The sequence below is a fragment of the Penicillium concentricum genome (assembly GCF_028827145.1).
Source record: "Penicillium concentricum strain IBT 3081 chromosome Unknown utg000002l_segment0_segment0, whole genome shotgun sequence".
NCBI lineage: Eukaryota > Fungi > Ascomycota > Eurotiomycetes > Eurotiales > Aspergillaceae > Penicillium > Penicillium concentricum.
In genome coordinates this window covers 2,778,164-2,805,237 of record NW_026622755.1, presented here as the reverse complement: position 1 = coordinate 2,805,237, position 27,074 = coordinate 2,778,164, and the positions used below count along the sequence as shown (strand labels likewise).

At 48.7% G+C, this 27,074-nt stretch overlaps 10 protein-coding genes across 10 annotated transcripts; 4 read left to right on the top strand and 6 right to left on the bottom strand.

The window, feature by feature from the left end:
• Positions 1-1,647: 1,647 nt before the first annotated feature.
• On the bottom strand, positions 1,648-4,247 carry anxc4 (annexin ANXC4; the record flags this gene model as incomplete). The annotated part of the gene is made up of 2 exons (XM_056722383.1): positions 1,648-1,938; positions 2,166-4,247. The coding sequence occupies 2 exons, from the start codon at positions 4,245-4,247 to the stop codon at positions 1,648-1,650; spliced, it is 2,373 nt and encodes a 790-aa protein (XP_056578633.1).
• A 576-nt stretch (positions 4,248-4,823) lies between these two features.
• Positions 4,824-6,415, bottom strand: aspE (septin; the record flags this gene model as incomplete). Its single annotated transcript, XM_056722382.1, has 2 exons — positions 4,824-5,925; positions 5,979-6,415. 2 exons carry the CDS (start codon positions 6,413-6,415, stop codon positions 4,824-4,826), a joined length of 1,539 nt encoding a protein of 512 aa, XP_056578632.1.
• A 1,677-nt stretch (positions 6,416-8,092) lies between these two features.
• Positions 8,093-9,306, bottom strand: N7517_004651 (uncharacterized protein; the record flags this gene model as incomplete). Its single annotated transcript, XM_056722381.1, has 5 exons — positions 8,093-8,441; positions 8,495-8,656; positions 8,710-8,766; positions 8,816-9,146; positions 9,201-9,306. 5 exons carry the CDS (start codon positions 9,304-9,306, stop codon positions 8,093-8,095), a joined length of 1,005 nt encoding a protein of 334 aa, XP_056578631.1.
• Positions 9,307-10,206: 900 nt separating this feature from the next.
• N7517_004650 (DOPA 4,5-dioxygenase family protein) lies at positions 10,207-11,017 on the bottom strand (the record flags this gene model as incomplete). Its single annotated transcript, XM_056722380.1, has 4 exons — positions 10,207-10,526; positions 10,631-10,688; positions 10,756-10,888; positions 10,947-11,017. 4 exons carry the CDS (start codon positions 11,015-11,017, stop codon positions 10,207-10,209), a joined length of 582 nt encoding a protein of 193 aa, XP_056578630.1.
• Positions 11,018-11,666: 649 nt separating this feature from the next.
• Positions 11,667-13,032, bottom strand: N7517_004649 (uncharacterized protein; the record flags this gene model as incomplete). The annotated part of the gene is made up of 2 exons (XM_056722379.1): positions 11,667-12,876; positions 12,935-13,032. 2 exons carry the CDS (start codon positions 13,030-13,032, stop codon positions 11,667-11,669), a joined length of 1,308 nt encoding a protein of 435 aa, XP_056578629.1.
• Positions 13,033-13,350: 318 nt separating this feature from the next.
• N7517_004648 (uncharacterized protein) lies at positions 13,351-14,367 on the top strand (the record flags this gene model as incomplete). Its single annotated transcript, XM_056722378.1, has 3 exons — positions 13,351-13,569; positions 13,641-13,860; positions 13,925-14,367. 3 exons carry the CDS (start codon positions 13,351-13,353, stop codon positions 14,365-14,367), a joined length of 882 nt encoding a protein of 293 aa, XP_056578628.1.
• Positions 14,368-14,714: 347 nt separating this feature from the next.
• Positions 14,715-15,584, bottom strand: N7517_004647 (40S ribosomal protein uS4; the record flags this gene model as incomplete). Its single annotated transcript, XM_056722377.1, has 5 exons — positions 14,715-15,123; positions 15,228-15,326; positions 15,405-15,423; positions 15,483-15,520; positions 15,577-15,584. The coding sequence occupies 5 exons, from the start codon at positions 15,582-15,584 to the stop codon at positions 14,715-14,717; spliced, it is 573 nt and encodes a 190-aa protein (XP_056578627.1).
• Positions 15,585-16,877: 1,293 nt separating this feature from the next.
• N7517_004646 (60S ribosomal protein eL21) lies at positions 16,878-17,667 on the top strand (the record flags this gene model as incomplete). Its single annotated transcript, XM_056722376.1, has 4 exons — positions 16,878-16,913; positions 17,032-17,099; positions 17,165-17,212; positions 17,337-17,667. 4 exons carry the CDS (start codon positions 16,878-16,880, stop codon positions 17,665-17,667), a joined length of 483 nt encoding a protein of 160 aa, XP_056578626.1.
• A 3,361-nt stretch (positions 17,668-21,028) lies between these two features.
• Positions 21,029-21,407, top strand: N7517_004645 (uncharacterized protein; the record flags this gene model as incomplete). The annotated part of the gene is made up of 2 exons (XM_056722375.1): positions 21,029-21,042; positions 21,194-21,407. 2 exons carry the CDS (start codon positions 21,029-21,031, stop codon positions 21,405-21,407), a joined length of 228 nt encoding a protein of 75 aa, XP_056578625.1.
• A 2,440-nt stretch (positions 21,408-23,847) lies between these two features.
• Positions 23,848-26,354, top strand: N7517_004644 (putative C2H2 zinc finger domain protein; the record flags this gene model as incomplete). The annotated part of the gene is made up of 3 exons (XM_056722374.1): positions 23,848-23,925; positions 23,979-24,511; positions 24,695-26,354. The coding sequence occupies 3 exons, from the start codon at positions 23,848-23,850 to the stop codon at positions 26,352-26,354; spliced, it is 2,271 nt and encodes a 756-aa protein (XP_056578624.1).
• Positions 26,355-27,074: the final 720 nt, after the last annotated feature.

Below are 27,074 nucleotides of genomic sequence, written 5' to 3'. Positions count from 1 at the left end.
AATAAAGAATTGAGTTTAGAGTTAAGCACCAATTAGATAGGTAGATTCTCGCCACGTTCCTTTGAGATTATCGTTGATATTCTAGAAAGTTTATGGAGGCTCTTTTAGCTCGTAGCCTCCATTATTGATGCTGGTTTCTTTTGCGAAAGTGACATAGTCATTAATGCTCGAGCTAGATATTTGCTCAGTAGAGTACATATTACCGATATAGTCTAGCAACCTATCGTTTAAATAAACCCCAAGTAGTAAAAGAAACGCATCGGAATAGCAAGATAGCAATGCAAATCAAAATGATCAACAGATGTAGAAAGCAAAATTGACCGGCAAGGAAAGGGCAGGAATAGGAATTCATCTCGTTTTGCCCTTAGCACTTTTTCGGAGTATACTAATAAGCGCATGTATCTAGACTTCTCTAGGCACTCGTATTTTCTCTGTGAGGTCCAACACTTGGCCAATGCGGGCTGTCCATGCCAGAGGACCTCGAAGATGGCCTTATTTTTAGCAACTCGGACGGACTTCATGACCTCGACGGAGTCTATCGCAACGGACTCGTGGCCGCCAAAAAGTATTGTCTGAGTTGTCAAGTGAAATGTCTCCGGAGGAATTTGATTATCCGCGGCGGAAGGGTTGGGGGTAGAGTAGCCTCGGTAGGAGGAATCGCGTGCCGAGGCTTGGAGGCCCATATGGGGTTGTAGCTATCCATAAAGGATTTATCAGTATACGTTCTAAGTGCGGAGAATGATTCCTACCGTACCATTTTAGATTGAAGCCGGAGGACTCGTGATACTCCGTGTCCTCAGAGGCCAGGATAGCGGCTGCCATGATGCACTGTCTGACGGATGGCTGTGTGGCAGTTTGCGTGATAGGTTTCGTCCTCTGGAATCGGCAATCCACGACCCGCTTCAGAAATACGGTCTGCGTATACGTGGATAACACACCATAGACTGTGCTGTTGTCTCTCATTTGCTTAACGAGCTGGCCTAGATATCTGTTAGTCGTGTGCCTTCGACAAAACATTCAGACGTGTTACCGAGATGACATTGCAGCGGACTAATACTGGACCAGTCAGCGCCGATTTGGTAGGCATCAAGTCTAACAGTCCAGAATGTCTTCAGCTCGATTGGTAGAATGGTCTTCCGATATTGACCAGGTTGAAGAAGAACGAGCTGCTCACCGAGTCTGAGCCCGGGCTGAAATTTACTCAGAGAGACTTTCGCCCTTATAAAAGTGGCAGCTAAGATAGGAAAGCTCGGCAGAGGAAAGTACATATAGCTACATCTGTAATAGAGCGAACGTTTTATAGTTTACTGCATCATTCTAGAGACTTTTAAGCGACTACGCCTTAGAATTAGTTGTGAGGTTCAACAAGTGGTCTCGCAGGAGGTCATCTTGACGTCCTCGGGAGTAGATAGCAGAGTATTGAATATCGAATCTTCCTAAAATAGAACGTGAAAGGTTTCCAGTGCCAGACATTATCTGATAATGCACTTTATAGAACATTCGACAATCAACAAATACATATAGACAAAACAAAAGCCAGGAAAGATATAATTTTCCCAAACAAAGCAAGTACTAAAAATCCCACCTCACACACAACAGCCAGCAACAAACATATGACATGGGTCATATCACACAGATGCAAAACAATCAAGCATTCCGCGCCAACTCAATACAGAACTCCCCCCAATCCTGCCCACCATTCAACGAAAGAATCTCCTCGGCAATAGCCTCCTCCAAACGCTCATGATATCTCCGTCTGTACTCGTTCTTAACGAGATCAAGATGTCTCGGTTCCCAGTGCAGACGCACGAGCCGGGAAATGAGGAGTTCTGAGCGTTCGCGGCCGGTACGGGATTCGCGTAGGGCTTGGTGGAGGAGGAGGGCGTCGCGCATTGGTCTGTTTATTGCGCCGTTGAGGATGTGTGCTAGGGTTTCACCCTGGACATATGTCAGTATATGTATTCAGTATGATTGGAGGGAGAGAAGGAGGGATGGGGTTGGGAAACCGAAAAGAAGAAAAGGAAATGTACATACCACCAAATTCCTCGACTTGGAAATCATAGCCCTAGTAAAATTATGTCCATAATTATCCTCGTAGGCACGCAACACCTCCCTCAAATGCGAATCACTCCTCAACACAATAATATGAATCATAGCTGTCTCACCCCCTCCCGGACAATAGCACGATGCAAATCCTGCACATCATCACGAACAAGCCGTTTATCGAGCGGCTCACGATCATCCTGTCGCTGACCCTCAAGTGCAAGCAGGATAGCAACGCGGAATTTATCCGCGCGCAACTCGGAGCGCATACAGCGCTCGATACTATTATCGTATCTAGTATCACGGAAAGAGTTTTTGATTTCGCGAATAGCAGCATTCGACCTTCCCATCAGGGACTCGATTAGGAGTTCACGACGCGATGTGCCGGCTTGGTAATAGCAGTTTGCCCAATAAGCTTCTGATTCCCATCTACCGAGGGCTGTTGCGTAGCAGACTTTTCCGAAGGAGGAACTTCCCAGTTTGAGACGGAGGTGTTTGGCGATGTTTATTCCTTTTCCTTGCATTCGGACGCGGGATTTGTATTCTGCGCGCAGGAGGATGATCTCGTCGCTTGATAGACGGGGGAGGATTTGGATGATGGGTTTGCTGTCGATGTTTCGGGCGTGGTTTAGGGCGGATTGCATTGCTGCGGCGTCTGGGCCGGCGTCGTAGAAGGAGACGCGTTTGCGGCCGGTTGTTGGGGAGACGAGGATTTTTCCGTCGGGTATGGAGGAGTTTGAGTCGTGGCGGTCGTGGGTAGGGCGGGTGAGACGTTTGTCGGTGCGGTCGTCGCGCTCTTTGTCTTTCTTGTCTTTGCTGCTACGGGTGCGGGCATCTTTCTCGCTGACGGAGGAGTGCGAGCGGTGGTGCTTGCTACGTCGGCTGGAGTCTGAGCCGTCGAGGGGTTCCAAGTCTGAGATGTCGTCGTCGCGGATGGAGGGGATGACGATTGGGGATGGCATCGGTGAGATGGACTGGTAGGTACCACGATACGGCTCTAGCAGTGGACTACCAGGGGGAAGAGCCGAATGGGCTGCACTGGCTCCGGCAACTGCGAGGGTATTCGATGACACAGACTGGCTGTGCGGACGAGTACTCGACCGATTCCCACCAGGCGCGATCTCCACAAACTCAGGCTCGGGTCTATACCGATGCGACTGGTCAGGAGCCTGCTGCTGCTGCTGCTGCGGTGGCGGCGGCTTCTGCTGCGATTGCGGGTAATACTGATTCTGCAATTGCTGCGGCAGCGGCCTGGAATAGTGCTCATTCGTAGAAGCAGGATACACCGGCGCCTGCTTAGGTTCTGCTTTCGAAGCATACTTCACCACATTCGGATCAACTTGAGCATACTGGTACGCACCGGGATTGGCATACCCCGCCGCCGGATACCCAGTATCAGTAGCAGAGGCCGTCCGATAATGCGCAGGCGCATAGCCAGCACTGGTCGCATACGCCTGTCCGGGGAAACCAGGATACTGCGATGGAATCACCGGCGCCGGCACAGACCCCGAGGTAGCGGAATACGTCGAAGCCACCGGGAACGCGCCGGGCATAGTAGCCGAGCCCGCAGGCTGCGACGAAGGTGGCACGTATCCAGGACGTTCGCATTCCGGCACAGAGGCCCAGTCGATCGGCGCAGCGGGGTATCCCGGTCGCGGGGCAGCGGCCGCGAACTGCGTGGGTTGGGCATAGCTGTACCGATTCGGACGCGCATAGCTAGGATGACTACCTGGGACATCGCCGTAAGCTAAATCATCGGCTGAGTCGGAGTCGTGGTTCACGCGACTTCCGCGGTCTGGCGAGGGTCGGCGTCGATGAGAGCGCGACGAAGGTGCTGCAGCAGACCCGCGCTCCGAATCCGAGTGTTCGTAGCGGTCATCGTAGCGTCGGGACCTTTCTGCGTCGCGACGTCTCGACTCTGAGTCTGAGTCTGAGCGGTTCACGTCGTAGCGGGGGCTTCTTGGGGCGCGTGAGGCGCGGGGTTCGTCGTTTTCGCGACGACGTTCCTCGCTGATGAGCTTGTATTGGCGCTCGATGTCGGCTTCTTCGTCCGGGCTGTAGCCTTTTGTTCTGGGGGCTTCGACGGCTGGGGAGCGCGAGCGGTGGGAGGGAGAGGGGGCTCGGCTGTCGCGCGACCGTGAGCGCTCGCGACCAGGGGATTTGGATCTGGTTCGCGACCGTGGGTCATTCACTTGGAGGGACATGGTGGGTTCAATGTTCTGATTTGATCTTTGATCTTTGGTCTGTGTTTCAACGAGTTTTATTTTGTTTTCTGAGGGTAAGGTCTTTGGTCACACAGAGTTGGACTTGATATTTCTTTGTGCGTGATCGTGTCCACTAGGCCATTCTACTTGTAGATATGAAGCCTTTTTCTCTACCTATGTGTAAGGTGAAATAAAAGAAAAAAAGAAAAGACAGAAGATTGTAAGGCCTCGTATTCCTGGACTTAGGGTTCTTCACTTCCTGTATAAGGATTAGCTTCTATTGGCTTACAGCTGAACTCGAGATCGTCGGTGATAGCGCCCTTCAGCCGCAGACTTTTCGTCAATGCGCATGTCAGATTGCCAAGGGGCCTCTACATTTACAGAAGTACTGGAAATTATTCAAGATAATCAAATTACCGTGCAAACAATAGATGAAAAGCACTAGTACAGGTTCCGGATTTCGAAACGTTTTGTCAGAAAGGTAAAAGGTATGACATAAAAGAAGCCTTGCGAGGTGCTAGGCCGCGAAGAATGGGGGTATGTGCGGGAAGAGAAAGCTAAACAGAAGGAAGGGCTTTATCGCGTGCGACGACCATCAGGTCCCTGACGTCCGTAGTTTTGCTTCTGGGGTGCCGGCTGTCCGTTGCGGTTGAGGCGGTTGGTTCTCCAGCGCTCATACCAGACGACACGGCTGGCCTCCCGCAGCTCGGAGCGCCAATCGGAAAAGACGGAGTCCTTCAGACGAACAAAGTCACAGTGCTCGGCATCATATGGGTCAGCAAAACCCCAGGGGAATCGGCGACCGACTGGTAGATCTCCAGCGGCCAAGGAATGAGGGTCCGGAGACAAAATCGAGAATGGAACGTGCTGGTTGGCCTGCGACGCGGTGGACTTGCCCTCGCTGCGCTGAGATGGGGATCCGGGGGTATCGGTGAGATCGGATTCTTTGGCTTCGCCTCCATTCTCAGTCGACTTGGGTTTACTCTCTAGGTCGGTTTCCTCTTCATCCGCACTTTCCGACGAGGAGTATTCTTCCTCCTGGTCCTCCAATGTCAAGATCTCAAGGGGGTCGATATTAGCCTGCTTCAAGCTGTTCCAGACCGCCTTGCGGAGGAAGCTCATGTGGGCGGAAGTGATCGTATCCGCCTTGCTGATAACCGGCACGACCGTGGTCTTGCCCAGCACCGTGCGCAACACCTGCAGATCCAGATTCTGGTCTAGAATGCCGACCACAGGCGCATCGGCAGGCTTGGAGGTGCCATTGGCAGCACGCTCAGCCATGGCAATGTTTTCATCAAGACGCACAGGATCCAGAAGCAGGAAAGTGCAGTGAATGTGGGTATCGCGGGCACCGGGGGAGCGAATGACCTTCATCTCCTCGGCAAGGGTCTCCTCAAACTTGCTTTCCAGGAAGCCTGTCACGCCCCGCAGCTGCAGATCTGCGATGTTCCGCTCCAGACCTACCGAGTCCCACAGGGTAAGTCCGACACGTTCCCCGTCGAACTCCGTTTCCAGGTATTGCGACGTGAATCCTTCCCAGGCCGAGGTTTGACGCTCAAGCTCTTCGACCTCCTCGGGAGTGCGCGAAGGGTGCTTATGGGCGGGCATGGTCAGAGCACTGCGAAGGAAGTTGAGGAAAGAGGTTTTGCCCGAGTTACGAGCACCAATGACCAGCACACTAAACACATTAGCTCTTATTTTTTTTTTGGTGATGTCACATCTTCAACTCACTTGTATGAGGTGGGGTCCTTGCGACGGCGCACGCGGCGAGGGCTGTTGACGGTGCTAACAGCACTGCTAGCATAGCTATAGCGACCACGGTGGGTCATGCTCTCAGTGCGCGCATAGGGATCGGTTGAGCCAGCCATCGAGGGTGCAACTCCAGACTGTGGACGTGGAATTGGTTCTGGGATCTTATCACGTTCCTCACCTCCAAAAGTTTCCAGTTGTGGGGTGGGTGAAAGATCAGGCAAGCGGGGAGGAACTTTGGGGGCATAAGATTCGCGCTGACGACGCAGTTCGTCTTCCATGGCTTGAGTTTTGGACATCTTTCTGCGGGTAGATTTGTCGCCTAGGGGTTCGGTGGATTTAGAACGACGAAGGAAGCCGAGGGAGGTACGACGGTGAATGTCCGTTTCAGGCGCCAGGCGCGTAGATGGGCTTGCCATTTCGGGATGGTTTTGTCTGTTCTTTCCCTTATTAGTTTTCTTTTTTTCCTTTTTTTTGTCCCCTTCTTCTCTTCTCTCCTTTCTAGAGTGATCTCTATCGACAGGGACATTGCACTCCCCCCACCCCTCACCCGTCAGGGGTTATGGAACCTCAGGCCACTCACCAATAAAACGATATATATCAGAGTTCAACAGCGCTAAGAGTGCTCAGATCCGGGATAGAGCGATTCGAAACTGCTCTGAAACTAGACGGTGGAATCCAATCTAAATTGTCCAATCCCGTGTATCGTCTCAGAAAAGTTGAGGAAATAATGAAAGAGAATAAGCGAGAGTGGAAAACAGAATACAAGCTCCCAACCAGTGGGTGAAGGGGGGAAATAATTGAAATTAGGACTTGAACAAAGTTCCAACTTCAAAGTTCCTCTTTTTTTTGGTGGTGTTTTTGTTTTTCTGGAATTTCAAATAGGCCTGCTCACAGCATCCAGCAACAGCGGCGCTTGGAGAGAGATGGAAAAGAAGGAAAGGAATTAATTTCACTATAGAGTACTAAGGGGATTGAAATCAATATAGAGACCATAACCTGAAAATGGTCATTCAGGGGTAAAATATCCAACTTCGGTCCAGAGCTGTTCTCCACTTAGAAGCTCTAGTCTTTGTATGATCATTGGATGCCGGTTCGTCCGACAATTGGAGCTAACGCCAGACGGGATGTTTGGGCTCTCCAATGATCTTGGGGAAATAACCTTGAAATGGAATGTATCATTGAATACTCAAAAAGCACGTTCTTGTCGCGTGGGAAAATGGCACGTGCCCCAGGGGCCGTTTAGGGCTCCACTTCAAACATCTGATATATTCAATTTAAGGAGAGCCGTACGTATCCGGATATGACGGAGTAAAGAGAAACAGAAGAGTTGACTACAACATACGCGTATGGAGTACAATTTATTTGTCTTGTTTGCACCCCAATGTGGCCCTCAGCTGAAACGGGATATGAACGGAGTACGGAGTACAGACTAACCTTTCTCGTCTCTAGGGCAAAGCCATCGGCTCCAGAACAATTACCCAAAAAGCCGCAATCTAATGCACATAATTAAACTAACTACGCCGTTTAATAACCATATCGAATGGGCTCCAATACGAGCTAGATCAAATTCTGAAACACCATAATTTAAGATAGCTCAGAGGTCATGGGGGTGGGGCAAAAGAAACCCCCTGGACGCGAACCATCCCTGGGGATTCTGTCAAGTCTTTGCTTTATTGTATATGGTACATGAATGTGCATATTGTTTCCTCAGAGTATGAAGTACTCCATACTCCCTACTCCTGAACATCTTGCGTTTTCTACCTTGAAAAACCGAGTGGATCCCAAGTGGGGTGGATTTCCCTTGCAGGAACTTGGATATTTCTTTTGACAGAGACCGGCAAAAGATATCCGTAAGAGGAACATGAGTTCCTCGAGTGATCCGGGAACACTTAATGTGTTCTCCTTTTATTTTGATCGGCATACCTTGCGCTGGGACGAAACTGAGCTATCACATATTGACTTTTACTGATATCACCAGGTCGACAATCTCTCAATCTAAATAACACTCTTTCCACTATCAGTATATACCAAAACTACCTATATGCTCCTATACTATCAATCCAATATACCCCCAATCCCATAAAACCCAACCCTCACGAAGCTTTCACAGAGAAAGTCCTAATCGGAAGCACAAAGCACGACTTGGAAGGACACACCTTCTGTCTATCCAATCCCTTGAACTTGGGACCATTGGGACCACCAACGTTTTTCGCCTCACCAAATATTTCAGGCTCATTAGGCGGCTGATCGTCACCCCATCTCCCATTGAAATCTAACCACGCCACTGGATCTTCAGAGTTCACAGCCTTGAACGCAGCGGTTGTTTTGTCGTAGGTATAAGTATAGGCATTGAGCACGGGATCCCACAGTATGCCGCGATCTGTATAGTCCATCAGAAATCCTGCAGGGAGGTTGAAGCCCGGGATGGCGTGGTCGTGTGTTCTGGGTGTATATCAGTATTGTCATTCAACAACTTGGAAAGTATCTGTATTTACCCTGCAATTGCGTAGTTCGCATGCGTGCCTCTCGCGGAGTATGCATATGGCCGCTTATCCTTCTTTTCGACGGCGGCGTAGGTAAACGCCTGTCCGCTGGCATGCTGGCTATACCAGATTTCTTTGGGTTCGCCATTGACGAAGCGGATCATGTTGTGTTCCCTGTTTTTTCTTTTTTAGCCAGAGCAACTCTACACGTGTTGTGCTTCACTTACCAGTCTCCGATATGGTCGCCGAATTCCATGCCTAGTACCTTGCTGCCTTTGTTGAATCTGGGATCAAGTCAGTACAAATACAATCCCAGAATACAGCTGAGCTCACGCGTAGAAGTAAAAGTAGAACGCATCAATGGTTCCATTACCACGATCTGTGATAATAATGACACTCCCTGTACCATCAACTGTTCGTCCCTGTGCGTCTGGTCTGATACCCCGGAACCAGGCTGGTTCTGGTTCGGCTTCGATGCCCTCTAGAGAGGTTAGGTAGACGCTTGTATTGCCCATAGAATTGAGTGTATCGAGATTATTGAGATTCAGTGGTGACTGCACTCCTTCGATGGTTGTCCAGTTGACATTGGGCCTGGTATGATCGACCTGCTGCTGGATATCGCTCGGCATATATGTTTCCTGGCTATGGAGCCAAACCAAGGGTGCTGTAAAGACGAATAAGCAAATCAATATCAAAATATATGTGTCAGATATTTTACCATATTCCAAGACATATGGTGGGACATCAGATGTAGTCCTGTCGTTGGATGCCCAGACAGGTTGGGTCGATAGACCAGCTAGTGCCAACGATATAAGAAAATGCATCTTGTGTGACGACTTTGCGAGTACTAGAGAGCGACAAACACCCTTTTAATCCCTCTCTGAGGGAAGTAGTCGAACCTTGCTAACTTATACCGATGTTTAATCTCAAGGTTTATCAGCATGATCTCGTCATGGGCATGGGATCGAAGACATACCGTGGGGCGAGAAGCAGTTAAATGGGATTTCAAGTCATATAAGTCCATAATCACAAGATCTTTTGTTCTTCCAGCGATGCCATGGATCCCTCGAGGTGAGTGGTCTTCTTGACGGGGATCATGCTAGTGTTCTGAGCAGCAGATCACAGCACTTTGACTCGGATTTTCAAACTCGGACAAGACGGCATGGCTGTGGACACCCCAATGTGTACTCAGGTGGCATTCCGGTAGGGTGGGATTGTTGGAAGGTGCCCTGTTTACCTCCTTTATCCTCCGGGGTAAAGTATGCAGTATGCAACCTGAGGAATGTGAGCCCTGTATCGGCCCCATGAACAGGTGAATGCAGTAGTAATAAGAGTCGCAATTTGTTATTCGTTGATTATTATAATGGTACGATCTGCATAACACATCTCATGGCTGAAGATCATTGCTCTATTGTTCTTTTGCTGCGTCACCTGCCCGCGAAGCCCTCATGACAAAGTTCGGACTGGTATCGAATCAGGTTGAGTTAGTCGTAGCGATATAGTCTTCCCATGAATATTGTTATTTGTAATTATCATTTGTCTTGAGGATCCTGAGGTATGCATGGCGCTCCTCGGTTGATCTGTATAGAACGGAGGATTCACCAACATCATCTGTTAACATTCCTCAACACAACACGCTGTGATCCATACGCAGTGAAACAAACTTTTCCGTTTATAAATCTTCATTGATGACATTTATACCTTGCTAAGACAATCCATTAATCCTACAGGTTCTCAAGTCTCGCCTTCTCGGCCTCCTCTTCATCCTTCTTCTTCTGCGCCGCCTTCATCAGCTTAAAAAGCCTCAAATCCAACGGAATCCGTTCACCAAGCCAAGTCGCGCGTTGTGTGTGGTTGCGTTCACTCTCGTCCTCTACTGCCACTGTATTGGGATGAACGAGAGCACTAAGCGGTCCCCGGTTGATAACCAACCAGGGAATGAAGGCTCCAAATTGCGCGGGCGTGAACAAATTCACTTCGAACATTGCCACGGGGTGCGGGCCGATAGGCCTGTCCCAGAAACCATAAATTCGAAGCTCGGGGACTGTTCAAACAGTGTAAGCAAGATATCAATCGAACTGAACAACTGAGCCCCGCAGTGGACGGCCAGGCGATGCAATTCCTGGGCTAGAAGAGTATGTTGCTTACATTCTCGTCTGATTCGTTCGTAGAGCGCTTTGGCGTATGTGACTTGGTCGGGGTTGCACTGGTCGATGCGTCAGTTTCGCTGTGGCTTGACTTTGCTGTCCGGGATTGGTGGTGGCGGGACCTACTTGGAAATGATAGATATGGACGTCGAAACCTCCCTCTCGGCCTTTGGAAAGAGGGTCTGGGAATTCCGAGTAGGCTTTGCTTAATACGCCATGCTGAGGGTTCTTCAATGACTTGCCGTCTTCGGTTCGCTCGCTGCAGTAGAGAATGAGTCTCTTGTCTTCAATTCAATGTGGTTGTATGGGACACTTACTCGGATAGCGGCTCGAGGTTTTCATATCCCTCCAATGGAGATGGGTATGAGAAGGCCCATGCGTCTGTCATTGTGAGTAGATGGGGTTATTGGAGAAGATAAGAGGGCAGTGGTGATGTAAAGAAATAGGTGCAAGACTGCAGGTATATGTACGGGTGGGGTATAATAGTTGGTCAGCGGGGTTTCAAATCAGTACAAATAATCGAGTTGGACAAGGAAAGATCTCTAGTAAGCATTGCCTTGTATCCAAAATTTCGTCAATTAGTCTTGGAGTATCATCATCAACGGGGGACTTTCCGCACTCTGACAAAGCCGCGGAACGGGCCGGGTCGAGATTAACTATGGACATGGACAATTGTACATCAACTGCACTTTTTCGGAGTATACAAGATAGGTATTAATTATTAGCTCGCTGTTAGGCAAGGCGCTTATTAATAAACATTGTTAGCTAAATCACTCGCTATCCTTTCAGATTTTTAGCTATCCTCTCTAGAAATATATATATCTTCACCCAAAGGGAGTGTCTATATAACATTGAATCATTGAAAGAATCTTATATTTATAATTATTTTGTATAAGCTTAGACAAAGCAAGCCAAAATATTCATGAATGAAGCTTAGGCCAAGAAATATTGAAAGTTATAATATACACCTTGGTATCACCCATAGCACAGTCCTCAAACGCCAATGATCAAAGCATGCAGCAAGAAAGCTTGGAACACTACCAAGCAGCCCGAATGTCAATATGGCCATCGTCATCCACGAACTTGCCGCGATCCCATTCCCGTCCTTCGCCTTTCTTCGACCACTGTACGTCCTCCGGTTTGCCTTCTCCATCCACACCCGTAAAAGCGGTGTTATTCTTCCATTTATCAATGACTGCCTCGTCGATTCCGGCTGTACGTAGCCTCTCCTCGCCCTTCTTCCTCCAGCGCTCACGATCGCGTAGCGCCTCCATTGCCATGTCCCAGTCATCGTCTTTTGTCATGAGCCCAGCGACAGGGCGACGAGACGATTCCTGGCCAAGGGAGTGTAATTTGTCTTCTTCTAGATGCACATCGGTAGCCGGGTCGTAGCCGGGTGCAAAGTGAGCATCGATATTGCTCATATTGAGTTTATAAGCACCTCGCCCACGAGAGCGGATAGGCGCCTCGTTTTGTCGAGGAGGGAGTGGTCCGACAAGGTCTTCTAGGGGATCGGATTCGTTGCCTGCCTCTTTTTGACGTGCAGTTATAGTAGACGACGGCGACACTCGTCTATGCCGCGTGCTGGGTTCTAGGCGAGAACGGCGGGAGCCATGTGGCGATGCATCTTCCCGCTTTGATCGCCGAGATTTGTACGACTCTGGTGAGCGGGAGCGGGAAAGGGAGCGAGTACGGTGCCCAGATTCACGTTTCTGTCTTCGATGGCGATGGCGATCGGTACTTCGGTCTCTGTGCGGAGAACGGCTGGGAGACCTTGAATATGACCGATCACGTCGCCGCCTGGTGTGTTCCTTATCTCCGTGCCGTCGATCTCTCCTCGATGACTCGTGATCCTGGTGTTCGCGCCGATGTTCATCTCGGTCTTTATCTTTCTCCTCGGTTTCGTCATATTTTTCGTCTCTTCGTCGATGCCTCCGCGACCGGTCTCGATCCGCCGAAGGGGAACGACTTCGAGTTCTTTTTCGATGTGAGCGATTGCGATCTTCCCGATCTCCTCTCCGGTGGTCTTGTGATCCTCGCACTTCACGATCATCAGATCGTCTGGAAGAACGGTCTGTCGTTGGAGCTAAAGCACCTGAAGTACCTGAGGCCTGATATTTCAGCTGGCGCATACGCTCCCGTGCTTCTCTTTCCTCTTTGAGCTTGAGCGCTGTGTTATGATTGTCTGTTACTTTGATGAGGTTTCGTAGAAAGCGGGTATTGGGTTTTGGGGCATTGCTTGTCGGCCTGTAGGTGTTTGTCAGTCTTGTACTCATGCAACCACAGATAATGAGACGAAACCAACCTCGAAGGCTTGAAAGCACTGAGTCCTTGGGACGCGTACTTTATAGAACTCTCCTTAGCCTCCTTAGCCAGGAGCTGTGCAACATAGTCGTCGTCCATGATGCAGATGAGCCGCAGATCACAGCACTCTGAGGATGTGGAAGGAGTGCACCGAGAAGGCAAGTAATGCAAATCAAGAGCAAGTATGTACACTAGGAGGCCATATTAAATTAGAACAAAGGTAAAACCCTCTTCAGTTGAAAGAGCACCGAGAGAGGCAAAGTCCAAAGCGCCTTCCAAAAGTTGGACTGACCGCCTTTGATATCTATTTACTGTATGCCCGCAGGTGGACTCGGTCCCTCCAAGCTCGCTAGCAATCGCAAACCTCGTTGGTTTTTCTTTTCACGGCCAGGTTCTCGATAACCAGGCCCTATCAACATGGCAAACTCGTCATCGGAAGCCCTTGCGGCACTTCAGCAGCTGGAGGAGAATGGCGATTTGAAGAACCGACTCGCGATTATTCGTATCAGCGAGCCAATTTCCACCGAAGTTGGGGGATCTTACCCGTCTCCTTCAAAGCGAACCTCTGATGTATCCATCTCAAATTTTGATGATCCTACCCCGGCTTCGCTGGAGGCAGATCTTTCACATTACAAGGTCCGCGCGATGAGCCCAAATACCGCGAATGCCCGCTGCCCAGACCAGCAAATACTGATGTTTTCGTATAGGAACTATTCTCCAAGCTGCGATTCTCCTACCTCGAGCAAGTAACAAAAGAAAAGTTCTTGCGCGCCATTGTTGGCGACCCGCCTGTGATCGTCGGACACAATGAAAACATGGAACTGGAGACGCAACTGGCGGACGTGAAAGCCGAGCTCAAGGCACGGAAAGAAGACGCAAGGATTATGATTGAGGAGATGGAATTAATGGGACGTGACTTGGCAAGCCGTGAGTGACCAATGACCCGTGGACGACGAACATGTTGACTGAAGCGTTATCGCGGCTGTGACAGGTTACAAGAATGTCGAACTTCAAACTACGCAGCTCTCAACGCTGCCTGCTTCAATCGAGAATCTGGAGTCCACCATCGCCGAGCTCCGCGCTAAGCAGATAGCCACCATGGACCCTTCCAATCCTAACAATACTTCCTCGTCGCAGAATCTTCCTCTCCCCGCGACCTTGGTACTGCTGGCGGAACGTGAGGCGGAACTGGCAGCGCTGAACCGTCAGCTGACTACTATGCACAACACATTGCCTCGGAAGACCCGAGAGGCTGAGGCAGTAGAGAGAGAGCGCAGCGTGCTTGAGCGACGGAAGTCAGATGCGATCGCGCAAGCCCGTGAAGCGCAACGCAAGAAGCAACAGGGTGAAAGCGATGGACTAGAAGAGATGGGGCGTTGGTACAGGGGGGCAGAAGAGACCTTGAAAGAATTGGTGGGGACTACACAGACATGATAGTTTGCAGGGCCAAGCCTAGGCTTGTGTACGATGCCACGAGGAACGAACGATTGAGCTTATATTAAGTGGGTGGGGATCGGGAAAATGGCGTTTAGGATCTACTGTACATATATGGGTCCATGGATATTCCAAGCTTATAGATGATTCCAGGTTACGAAAGTAAGGGAATTGAATTGATTAAATCGGGTTCCAAATTGAAGCCTTTCGGCTGTTTTTGATTCATTGTATTGCATGATCGTATAACATGAGACGCTATGCTGCAGTCATTTTGAACCTCCATGGTATGAAGGCGCCCCAAGCGAAACCCGACCGTACTCCATTTTGTGGGGAATATTGGGAATAATTTACTCCTCATCCTCCTCCTCGGCCTCCTCGCCACCAGCGGCGGCAGCGGCCTTCTTGCGGCGAACGCGGCCGGGACGGCCACCACCGAAGGGAGAGGTGAGAGAGAAGTCGATGTGCTTCTGGGAGTCGAGACGGACCATGAACGAGGGAACGTTGACGATCTGCTTTCCGACACGGATGTGACGCTGCTTGATCAGGACACGAGCGTGGTGGATGGACTTGGCGAGGCCAAGCTTGTAGACGCAGGTCTGGAGACGACGCTCAAGGAAATCATCGGCCTTGAGGGCAAGGACGTAATCGAGCTTCATGCGGGACTCATCGAGCACACCGATGCGGACAAGACGGCGAATGAGGGCATTGCCTTCGAAGAGACGCTTGGGGTCCTTCTCGTCGAGAGTGAGGAGCTCACTGTGGGGAAGAAGAAAAATTAGCGCCATGTCCACCAAATTTCGATATGCATAGGCCCGATCGCTCGAAGCCTCGCAAAATCACAGATTGCTCCTTCCACATACCGAGCAGCACGACGGATCTTGGACAGGGTGAGCTGGACACGCCACACCTCGCGCTTGTTGCGCAGGCCGTACTCGCCGACAGTCTTGAGTTCAGCATCACTATTAAAAAAAGGTTAGGAATTATGAACACGACATAACCAGAAGCACGCTTCTGGTCAGTGGCCGGAGAGTACTAACAGACGGGCCGACTCGAAGGCTGCGATGGAGTTAGCCTTTAAACATTCAAATCGATACTTTCGCTGGAAATTCACTTACGGCGACGGGGGACCTTGTAGGTCTTGGAGGAAACGCGACTGCACGGAAATTGATTAGAATGCTGCAATGCCTTCGATTTTGCTGATATACTCACGGGGCCATAGCTGCGGTTAGATGGGCGGAGGTTGTCGACGGGAGGTCGAAGGGACAAGGACGAATTGAGAATTTGAGTGTGCGCGACGCGAGCCCTAAGGGGCTAGTCCGAATTGGGAAGGATACTCCAGCGCAGTAGTCAGCTTGATTATGTAATTTCAAGAGCCTCTGCCGGCGGGGTCCATGGGTCCCACTCTTGAACAACCTTGGGAATTCCAGGGTTGTCGGGGCTTCAATCGCCTAGGCATGTTCGTCTGCAGCTGTTCTTTTTGAGATATTTGTCCGAATTACTTGATCTAACTATACCAATTACTTGTCTCGAACACAGCATGAGCTTCAAGACATTTTGATGTATAGCTCTGACTTGTGACCTTCTTTGATGTTGCCTCAGGCAGGTCATCAAAACTGGGGTTTTGCATGGTGGCTTCCTGCACTATAACAAGCAGGTGAAGGCGATATGAGCCCAAAGGATTCAGGTCATTTTAGTACTCTTAAACTACTTAAGTTGGCCTATCGCAATCAATGGGCAGAGGCTGTCTTCCCCAGCATCCCGATTTAGTGGTTACTGTAGAATTAGTTGACCTAGGAAGAACGGCAGTCTGTTCACTGATGTTCAAGCCCATTTACGTTGTGTGATAGTCTATATAGTCTATATTCTAGAGCTGGGTCTAGGGCTGCTAGTTGCTAGACAGTTCTCAGAGGATGATATTGTGGTTACCATGTCAGTTCACCGTACCGAGTCCATCGGAAAAGAGGGTTGGAGGACCACCGCAGACAAACAGTGGAGGTCGAAGAAACGTTCTACTTAGCAAAACTGGAAATGGCAGAACTCGGCGATATGGTCAAGGAATGCCATTATCCCCTCGACCCTAACACTACCTGCACATTCACCATTTGTCATCGTTCATGTAGCCAATACACAAATTATTATGAGGATAGACTCGAGATATACTATAGATAGAAGTTAGGGCATTTGAAATATAGTGCTTTCCGCAGGTTTGACATAGATACAGGAAGGGAGGAAGAAGAAAGAAGATTACGTGTTTACGCAACAACCTCTTTAAGTCGATGAAGGCTCGAAGCAATTCAAGCTTTGATTGGCCGAAGATTAATTCCTGCGCTAACCCAGTTTTGGAAGCACATCGACTAAGCCCAAAGCGGCGTAGTGTGCTTTCTTTTAGCGAGGGTCCACATATGCTGATTAGTCACTCATCCCACAAATTGTTATCCGACACTCTCGTTTTTTCGTGTTGAAGGCCCCGTCGACAATTAACCACCAGCACCAACCACAACACCGCCGTCATGCCTCACTCGTACGGTCTGCGCGCCGGCACTCGGGTACGTTCTGATTCCCTCTGCGACACACGTCTTTTTTCATACTGGAAGGACGACTTGGAGCAACCGAATACGCCCTTGGGGCCTCAGGGAGGATAAGTGCTAACGAATTGTTGAACAGTATGCCTTCAGCCGTGGCTTCAAGGAGGCCGGTATGATCCGCCTCTCTACCTACATGAAGACCTACCGGTACGCTCAAAACCATCGAATCTCGAATGAAACGACAAGAATTGAAATCTGACGGATATTTTTAGTGTTGGTGATATTGTCGACCTCAAGGTCAACGGTGCCGTCCAGAAGGGGTCAGTAAACTTCCGAAACTTCCTCCCTGCGCTTTCGCCCGATCGCAGTGGACGCCCACTGCGATCATACACCATGGGCAATGCGAAATCGGGACGAGAAGACGAGAATCTAACAGTTGAACAGTATGCCCCACAAGGTCTACCACGGTAAGACCGGTGTCGTCTACAACGTCACCAAGTCCGCCGTCGGTGTCATCCTCTACAAGAAGGTCGACAACCGCTACCTCGAGAAGCGTATCAGCGTCCGCATTGAGCACGTCCAGCACTCCCGCTCCCGCGAGGACTTCATCAAGCGTGTCAAGGAGAACGCCATCAAGAAGCGTGAGGCCAAGGAGAAGGGTGTCCACGTTCACCTGAAGCGCCAGGCCGTTGGTCCCCGCGAGGCCCACTTCGTCAAGCAGGCTGGCAACAAGCCCGAGACCGTTGTCCCCATCGCCTACGATACCCACATTTAAAGGGCTCGTTATCGAATTGGAACGGTGTGTGCGGTTGTTAGGTGTTTACTGGGTTTTCGCTCCATTTTTGCCTAGACTGAAATGGACTTTGATACATGAGACGAAGCGCAAAGGGTTTCGGATGCCCTGGCACATCTCTCGCCTGTGCATAGATTCCCCTGAATGAAACAAAATCAAAAAATTTCCGAGTTCATGTCAACATTTTTCCCGGTCCGGCATAACTCTTGAAGAGTTGATCTACTGTTCTAGACCTGTGTTCGTAGTTCTGTTCGTTCTTGCCCTTGGCCTTGATCGGCCGCCCCAGCTTGGAGTCACTTGTATTCTGGTCGAGCATGGTTCATGGTTCAATTCTTAGTGATTATACTCGCCAGCTAGATCTGAAGGTTACGAGTTCTGATCTTGAATGATGATTGATACTATTCTGTGGCGAGGACGAGTTCACAATCTGCTATACTTATCGAGCCACATCAGCATTACAACGGCCGTTTTACTTTGCTAAACACATTGAACTTCAGATATCCAAATATGGCACGTTCTCGGCCTCAGTGTGAAATGTCAGAAATAGATTTGCTAGGAATGCCTCCATAAGAATAGGTAATGCACAGGAGGAACTTCATTGGCTCTTCACGTACACCATTTGACCGTATCCTCTTTAGAATCGTCCCGATTTCATTCGCTCCTCATTCCAGCCTTCCTGGCAGTGCTAATTGCATCACACGATGACTTTCTCAACCACCACAGCTCTTAGCTCCGCGCCGACGCAACTTCATTTTTTTCGAATCCTACGAGTGTGGCACAGCGAAAAAAGGGAAGGGAATTGACCTATTACATCAATGCCCCCAATACCTTTGTACTTTTTTCAATGCCAGGGCCACATTGACATGCAGGATGCAGATACGGCGTAAAAGTGAAGGGGCGCAGCAATCTTTAACCGCACCGCCCACCATACCATCACAGTCGAACTAACACCGGCCGGAACCAAAGTCGGGCATCATATTAAGGCTGCTATACCCTGGTGATGAACCAGAACCCACTCACCCATTTTGCTCGGCTCCTATTTTTCTCATCTGACCGGTATTACGTCTCCCGAAACTATACCTTGAAATTGTGTAGGCGAAATACCCGATCCAAAAACTAAGAATCCAGACCGACATTTGGCAGTGTACTCCGTAGGCTTCTCATGTTCCTGCCAAACCCCTGTTTCCAGCGGTGATTGGGCTGGCTCTAACCAGTCGCGATGACGGACTTATCTTGCACCCCCCGTTGAAGAAAAGCCACGGCAGGCTTGGATTTTGTCTAACATTGTTACTTTGGACTTGCGGTAGGCCATTTTCACCCGTTCATCCCCCTCTTCCAATCAAAGCCCGGGCGATACGGAGTGTGGATTACTGGTATCCAGATTCGTAATTGGCTTAGGTTCCTTGCATTGGGAGCACCTGGGGCGAAGAGGTATCGAGGACTGTGCCCGACCCAACCTGGAAAGGTTCCGGAAAAGTTTTGGAAGAGTCAGCTGATAGTTAAATATCACGAACACCAACCCCTTTGTGTTTCAGAATCCGTTTGTATGACGCAAAGGGGTACATATAAAGTGGAGATAATAATATTATTTTGTATTTTATATCTTTTATACCTCGATCGGCCTAGATTTTATCTCGTGCTTAGACCCAAAGACCTTGGAACATCAATCTCTGCATAGACGTCTAGACTCCTTTTCCTGAAACACACCGAGATACGTGGGACTCCTCAGAGCCCGGGCATCAAACCCAAGAGCCCAACTAGAAAGCGATAGTTCGAAGGATAGCATAGCCCCTATGCCTTGTTCCTAGGAATCTGTAATGCGAACAATCATATCCAAAGTAATACAAAAATGGTAAGGAATGTTCTCGGGACACTTTTCTCTCCTGCGATGGGGCAAATTCTCCGCGATCTGCGCTCCATTCTGTCGCGCATGGGCTTAGACTCGAAGATCATCCGCCTCGTTTTTAACGTCGCAAACTACAAACGGTGGCGGAGTACCATCCCCACGGGTTTATAGATCGACGGGTCACATTTTCTAATATATATTCTGATGGAATAGGTCAAGGGTCTAGATTCTCGAACTATGCCTTTCTGATGCACTGGGCCGAAAAGGGTGCGAAAGAATTGCTAGTGTGTGTGTGTATACCCCTACACCGACTTTCTACACACCCCGCGGACGGGCTCTCAAATTAAATTGAAGTATATGGGTAAAGGTGGTGATGCTGAAGGTTAAGGTGAAATTTGGGTGTCTAGGCGAGTCTGTGGTTGTACGGTGTACACATCATATACACTACAAGATCGCATAGACCAAAAACCCCTTGGATAATGGAAGTCTAGACTTGGGCGAACACAGCCACAGATTTAGAGACTGCATCTGATGACGACATAATGTTTCCGGGGTAAGTATAACGCATCGCCTTGAGCAGGGATGTATCCACTAGTTTGATGAAGGAGATTTCAGGAACAATAGCTTCTTTATTTGCTTATGTTTGAATCATACTCCATACTTGAATCAAATTGTTTTTTAAACATCCACTGCCGAGTAGACGCATAATACCTATGTGTCGCACCTGACGTACAGGCATGCAGCTCAAGCTAATTTCGGAAAAGCCGACACAGTAAATTGCATGAACCAGTAGTTGCTATACATTAAGGGCATATGATCATCGCCCAATAAATGCCCATACAGGGACAATAGCCGAGGGCCAGACTTAATATTTTGTAGCTTGTGTGCTATATTGGTGGTTTTGTGTCCACGAATTGTTTCTCTATGTGACCTTTCCCCTTTATTATTTCTTTTGATACACGTTAGTTTCTAAGCTCTGTAGGTAGCTCGAACGCGTTAGTCAGCGTCATGTTGATTATCTAAACATATTCTTCAAGTTAGTTAACTATCCATAGATGTCTACATACTCCATACGTATGGCGATCCAATCGTAGAGACCCTTCGCCTGATTTTTTCTATCTACCCTCTTCACTGCCCCCATACCAAATACCAAATACCCTAGGTCTCTCGCCCAGGCAATATGAGCCTCTGCACCCGGCACCCGGGTTCTCTGTTCCTTCATAGGCACCAACATCTCCGAAATCCATTTGAAATCACTTAAATTTGAACATCTTTCCTCCCCAAAATCATCACATTTCCCTTTTACAAGATCACAGCTAGTGCCTCGACTACTTCTCCGGAATCTACACCAGCAATTATTAAGCTAGTCTTTCTTGCATTACCATTGATAGCTTCCCTAGCTACCAACTCCATCAATCCACTTTATTTCATCTTCCTCCCTCAAAGTTGCGGTGACCGCTTCTTTTTGATACTCCAATTTCCTCCATAAGCGCCAAAATGAGCTCTGAAAAGTAAGTCACCTAGTTTGATAACATGTACCATCAACACGCACGCTCTCCCCCGGTAACCTCAATTTTCAATTCCGTTGTTATTGAGACCATTCCACCGAGAACCTGATTGTATGCCTTCTCGCATTATTTATTAACCTTGACTTTCTCTTAGCGACTCGTCGTCTGAATGCCTCGCCGGCGAACCACTTGACGCCACTAGCCAAGACACTACTCCCCTCGGCCAAAATGACGCCTCGCCGTCTTTGCTCGGATCTGATTCTGAGCCCCAGGAGGGAAGCTCCTATATGCTTGAGGCTTGGGCGCAGGCGCCCGCCTCATCTGAACCGTGGTCATCAGCCAAAGCCGCGTACTCGCCTCAAAGTTAGGCCTCGGTCATGGGCTTTGTATCAAACTTTGTACAATGGTATCTCGGGGAGTTTGGTGGCGAGCAAATTTGGCGGCGAGCAAGTTTGGAGGTTCTCTTTCATCTTTTTTTGGTTGGGACTACTTCTTAGGGGAAGGAGCTGGTGGATTGGCTGGCGGTTCGGGAGTGGGGTTTCTGGGATTCTCCTGCTGATCTCTTTTTTTTCCTTCTGTCTTTCGTTCGCTTCTGATTTTGATTTTGATTTTTGATTTCTTTACAGGTACAGGGGTGCAAGCTTATGCATATAGACGAATGATATTCAGATTGCGTTGTTTCCCCCTTTTTCTTCCCTAGATATAGACAAGGTGATTGTAGCCGGGTAATACATGACGTAGTGTAGGATTCATCACAATCATTTCTCCGCCAGCGAGCAATAGGATATTGTTTCACCTTAACCCCCTTCTGGAATGGTCGAGTATTGATCAGCAAAGTCGAAATGTCGTTCGATCTTGCGTTCAAACTCCAGATGAACCATGGTAGATAAATAACCTCTCGGTCTGACCCGGTTCTCCACTTCGATCCAAACCTTGAGACAATTCAGTTCCTACTCCATTCACACCTGCAGGTACTGCCGTGTAGTAATCCATTTCTTTTTCTTTTTTCCCTTTCTCTCCCTCTCTGGGGTTATGCGTAATTGTTCGTATCCAAAGGCTGGATATCTGTTTCCCCCAATCTAAACCTCTTCTACGCCCTTTTTTTTAAAAAAAAAAAAAAGAAGTCTTGGCCTGAAACAACCACCAACCAAGCAGTGAGAAAAATCAACATCTGGTGGAGGGATAAAATGAGGATGATTAGTGATGACTTTAACCAGTTGCCCCCGTATCATGGGATCCCCGTGCAACGGACAAAAGTACAAGTACATATGTGATTGTCGTCCGAGCACAAGGCGAGCACGGCAGGTCTTTGTGTCCATCACGCCAACCTACAAGTCCTTAGAAGCATGAGATTAGTTCTTCATTTTCAAGCGATATATGCCCTACTCCAAAATACCTCCAATATCTGAATCGCTCGCAAATTCCGTAGAAAAAGTCTAGCGCTATAAAGCCCACTTTGTTACCATAACGGCTAATTATCCACTAATATTGTTAGTGGGGCACCTTTGATTATTTCTGGACTTTTAAGAAACTACATATATAAATGTATAAATTTCGATCCGTAGCAGCTGGTCAACCTTCTGCGCGTAACACCTGGTTGGCACTATGGACCAAAAACCTGCCATAGGCGAGTTGATTGGGACAGGAACCGGGAAGAAAATCGGGCTTACCGTTGGAAATGAAAAACTGGACAAGAGCTCATGTAAATGGAGGTGGTTTATCCCAATCCCCTGTAGAATTAATCTTGGTGATGCAGTTTGGTTTTCAATCACCTTGAACTTGATAATTGCGCTAAAAGTGCCCTAAAGAGCCTCTAAAGCTAGGATATTGCTACCCTTTCAGGGTAAAGCCTTTTTACTCCGGTTTAGAGCCTCATATTTCCCCGCTCTGGGTCAAACTATATTCCTTTTTTCAAATTTAGCCCCATAATCTCGCGAACATGATGCATATCATTTGTCCAGAAAACATTTTATCAAAGATTCACGCGTCATAGGTATTGGACTGATCCATTGACTTTGTATGTTCGGAGTCGCCGGATGCCTGATACTTTGGGTTTGGGTACAAGCGGGTGAGTTCTGTTGTCTACTCCGTACTTCCTCGAGTGATAGTTATCTTCACACATCCTATTAGATAGCTTTAGTTCGACCTGTCGAAGTATTGCCCTATCATTTTCTTGTTTGTTTTTTTATCCTCTCCAATCATGCTGTAATCTCATCATCTCAAGCCCATCTGTTTTTATTATTGGCAGTTGTTTCATCTTTTTTCTCTCCCCTCATTCGAACATTCCTAGTGGAGTACCTGCGTCATCGTTCTCCAAAAGATCCCCAGACTCTGTCTTTGTAGATAGAGCTTTTGCGACATAATCTTCACTAAGTCCAGCTTAGGACTTTAATAGAAATTCTATCCATTTCGAAGCACCGAATCCTTTCCGAATGTCCAAATGGAATACATAAAAGGGTTTCTTGTTTTAGTAGAATAAAGATCCATAGGCCTGAACGCAAGTTTACATATGGATCCATCGGTTGCCTTCAAGAACTTTGCACCCCACGAGACCATCGCTTCACTTGCTTGGGCATCAAGAGTACTTCCCTCCTTTGATTTCTTTCTTAGGGTTTTTTTTTTAAATTCTTTTACTTCCACCCATGTAATTCTTCCTTGATTCCTAGATTCACCCGGGCTAAGCACTGCCTTCAATACATAAGCTGCCTTATCTCCGTCTCTTTCTCCCCCCCCCCCCCCCCTCCTCAGCTTCAAGGGCAGCTTTCTTTCTTTTGACATCATTTACCTTCTCAAGGACACCTGTTCATCATGGACCCTTCTTTCAATAATGAAGAGTGGGCCAGAGCCCCTGGCTCCTTGGCCTCATCCGAATGGACAGACAATGATGTGAGTGGAAGCCGATCCAGAGATCCTGGCTTCAGAGTATTAATCCTTGACAGGGTTATCCGCTTTATTCAGAAGTCCAATCTTCCGCCGGAGTGACGAGCTTGAGTTCGGACCTCCACCAACAGGAATACATATGGATGCCCGAGCTCGATCGTCAAGCGCCAAACCCTCCAGAGAAATTCGCCAGTGATCTTGCTGGTATTAATCCGCAATATGATGGGCCGGATGGTGATATTCCTCAAACCTTGGAAGGTGATCTAGGAAGCTCAATCGTCACGGAAAGAGCAGCAGATGATCTAGGAAATGGGAACACTGCCCTACGGCCTGCACGGGACGTCCATACGCTTCCAGGAGTGATTGGTCGGACCGCCATGGGAATACCAAGTCCCACCCCTCTTGTTCTTCAAGATTCGCTTGACGGTGCCATATATCAGGTGTTCCATGCCTACACAGCTCTCGCCTCTGGCGAGTCAATTCCTGATCAGCTTTCTCAAGCGTTGCAGAACCTTATCAAAACCTACTCTCACACAAAGATCCCAGCACCTCCCATGTCATTAAATGATTCCGCAGAATCAGACAAAGAATTGTATCTATGTTGGCAATGCAATCCTTGCAAGCATAGAACAATTTTTTCAAATTTTGCGACCTTTAAAAGACATTTGACTGGGCATGGTATACTCGAATGCGACTGGCACTGTACCGAAACAAACTGCACCACAGTCCTCCGCCGGCGTGATAGGATGCATGAACATCTTTGCAGACATAACAGAACCAGTGTGCTCCCGGCTGATGTGGAGGAAACTCGAAGGAGATATGTCCCTCCAGCCAACTGTCCTCTTTGCCCCGAAGAGACACCTTCTTGGCGCGTCTTTTTCAATCACATCAAGGTACACTGTCTCATCACTGCTGGTTCGGGGGATGTCTCTACCAACGGTGATCAGTCTCGTCGCGATGACAACAATGACGGGAACGGAGAACCGTCTAACCAACCAAATAACTGGAATGGGGATCCGGCTTATTTCAATACAAACTCCGGAGACTTTTCCAGCAGGAACAATGCGCAGCCTGATCCCATACCACAGGCTGCTTGTAGACCTAACAATGTCACTGGAGAACACTTGATAGGTGGCATGCCTCCCTCATCTTTTGGGTCGAGGACAAACCCGCCCAGAGGAGCCGATGGGCAGTCCCAAACCCAACCCCCACAAAACCCCGGGTTGCCACGATCCAAGCCTTCGACCAAGCGCAAGCGGTCGAACAAACAGAAACCACCAGCAGAAGAGAAGGCCCCTGACCTGGGCAAATGCCGACAATGCGATCATCCCATGACCACATGTCAATTGTGCATATCGGTTCGTCGTTGCCACAAATGTGGCGGCATGTCTAGGAGTGCTATCCAACCTGGGGGTTCCTCGACAATGCATGTGCCAGCCCTCCCAGATGAATCTACCCTCGTCGATTTGAACCTGCCTTACCGGAACCCATCGGTGAACTATGAAATGCCCCAACACATGCCCACTCAACAGTCTAATTATGACTATTACCATGGATTGTACGTGGATCCGCGCGCATTTGGCGGCATGAACAACACATACATGGGCAACCCACCCCCAGATGGCAGTTATGCGAGGATGGCAATGGTCCCCGAAAGCTACCCAATTTTGAGTGATCTCAGCCACAAGGTCCAAGAGTCGGCTGTCTTTGAAAGTGATACCAAGTTACTTCGCAGCGTTGGACTCGGCACATCGGCTGACCTGCTCTCCATCAAAGGACACGCCAAGGAAATGAGAGAAAAAGCCCCCGGTGGTCTGGGGGGCCCAGGCCTATACACGGATCTAGTTTTCAGCACCAAAGGATCTCCGGTCATTCTAGAAATCCCCCAGCCGGCGTTTTCTTGTCAATGCCCGTGCATGAGAGTACCCACCGTGGACTACAAAACCCACGCAAAGGTGAACCTATCGCCGAACGAACGAGTCGAGATGTTATTCCAGATGACCCCGGAGAGCGGATCCACCCACCCCCTCCGCACGCGAGTGAGAGTCTTCGTGAAACTTTTCACACTCCGTGCATCGGCAGCACAGTCAAAGGCTAAGCTGAGCACTCACTCTATCACATCTGAAGCCACCCCCGCCAACGATGCTTACTCGGATTCTGATTCGGATCAAGGGCTCAGTCCCACGTCGCCTTCCGGTTCCGAAATGATTCCACCTTTCTACTGGACCGAGGTGCGGAACTGCTCAATCAGTTTCGAACTCAATTGGGTTATATTTAAAATAGCCCAATGGACCAGCGGAATAAATCCCGATACGTGCCAGAAACTACTCTTTTCGGACCCTAGCCACGTACTGAGATTGATATCTATCTACATTTTGTTGGTGTTCAAGGATTCTTGGCTGTCGAAGGGTCGCATTGGGCCCAGTCTGTTCTGAGTATCGAAAAGCACCCTATTTCCCTTTCTCATGACCCATTCCATACAGATTTCTACCCTTGTGCTTCACAGCACCACCTTGGAAGGGTTTGACGCATTCTCTTTCATATTCCTATCTTGTCATATTCCTATCATGTTATTTTCTATTGTTTTATTATCACGCTACGTTTTACATAAACCCCTCCTGTACAAGTTTGTATACTGCGCGGTTGGGCATCGAACTTCCAGGAGATACATAAAGTCGTCATGCGTTCATGGGAGGTTTACTACTTACATAACATTTTACGAATCACAAGATTGGACCCGGAATGAAAATATGATTCGCGCGCTATGAAGTTCTTCCCAGTCTTGGTTTTAGGCAACCGCACTGCCACTATGTTTTGTAGGGTTTCTCAAGGATCGGTGTACGACTTCCTCAGTCCAGCGTTAATTATTAGCCTTACTGCACTGCCCTTCAGGCTCTACTGTCTGCCTTGGGCATACAGAAAGAACAGGGCTATAAAACTCTTTCGGGTGTCGGTCCTAGGCACCTGCACTGCCACGATAGGGTTTCTCAAGAATCGGTATACCCCTTGCTCAGTGCAGCATTGATGATTGGCCTTACTTACACTGCCCCGTCAGGCTAACTATACTGTCTGGTCTGCCTTGGGCATGCACAAAAAGTATATGCTCTCTACATGAGCTGGAGTGTATTCTGCTTGTATCTGGTAAGAGATATCAA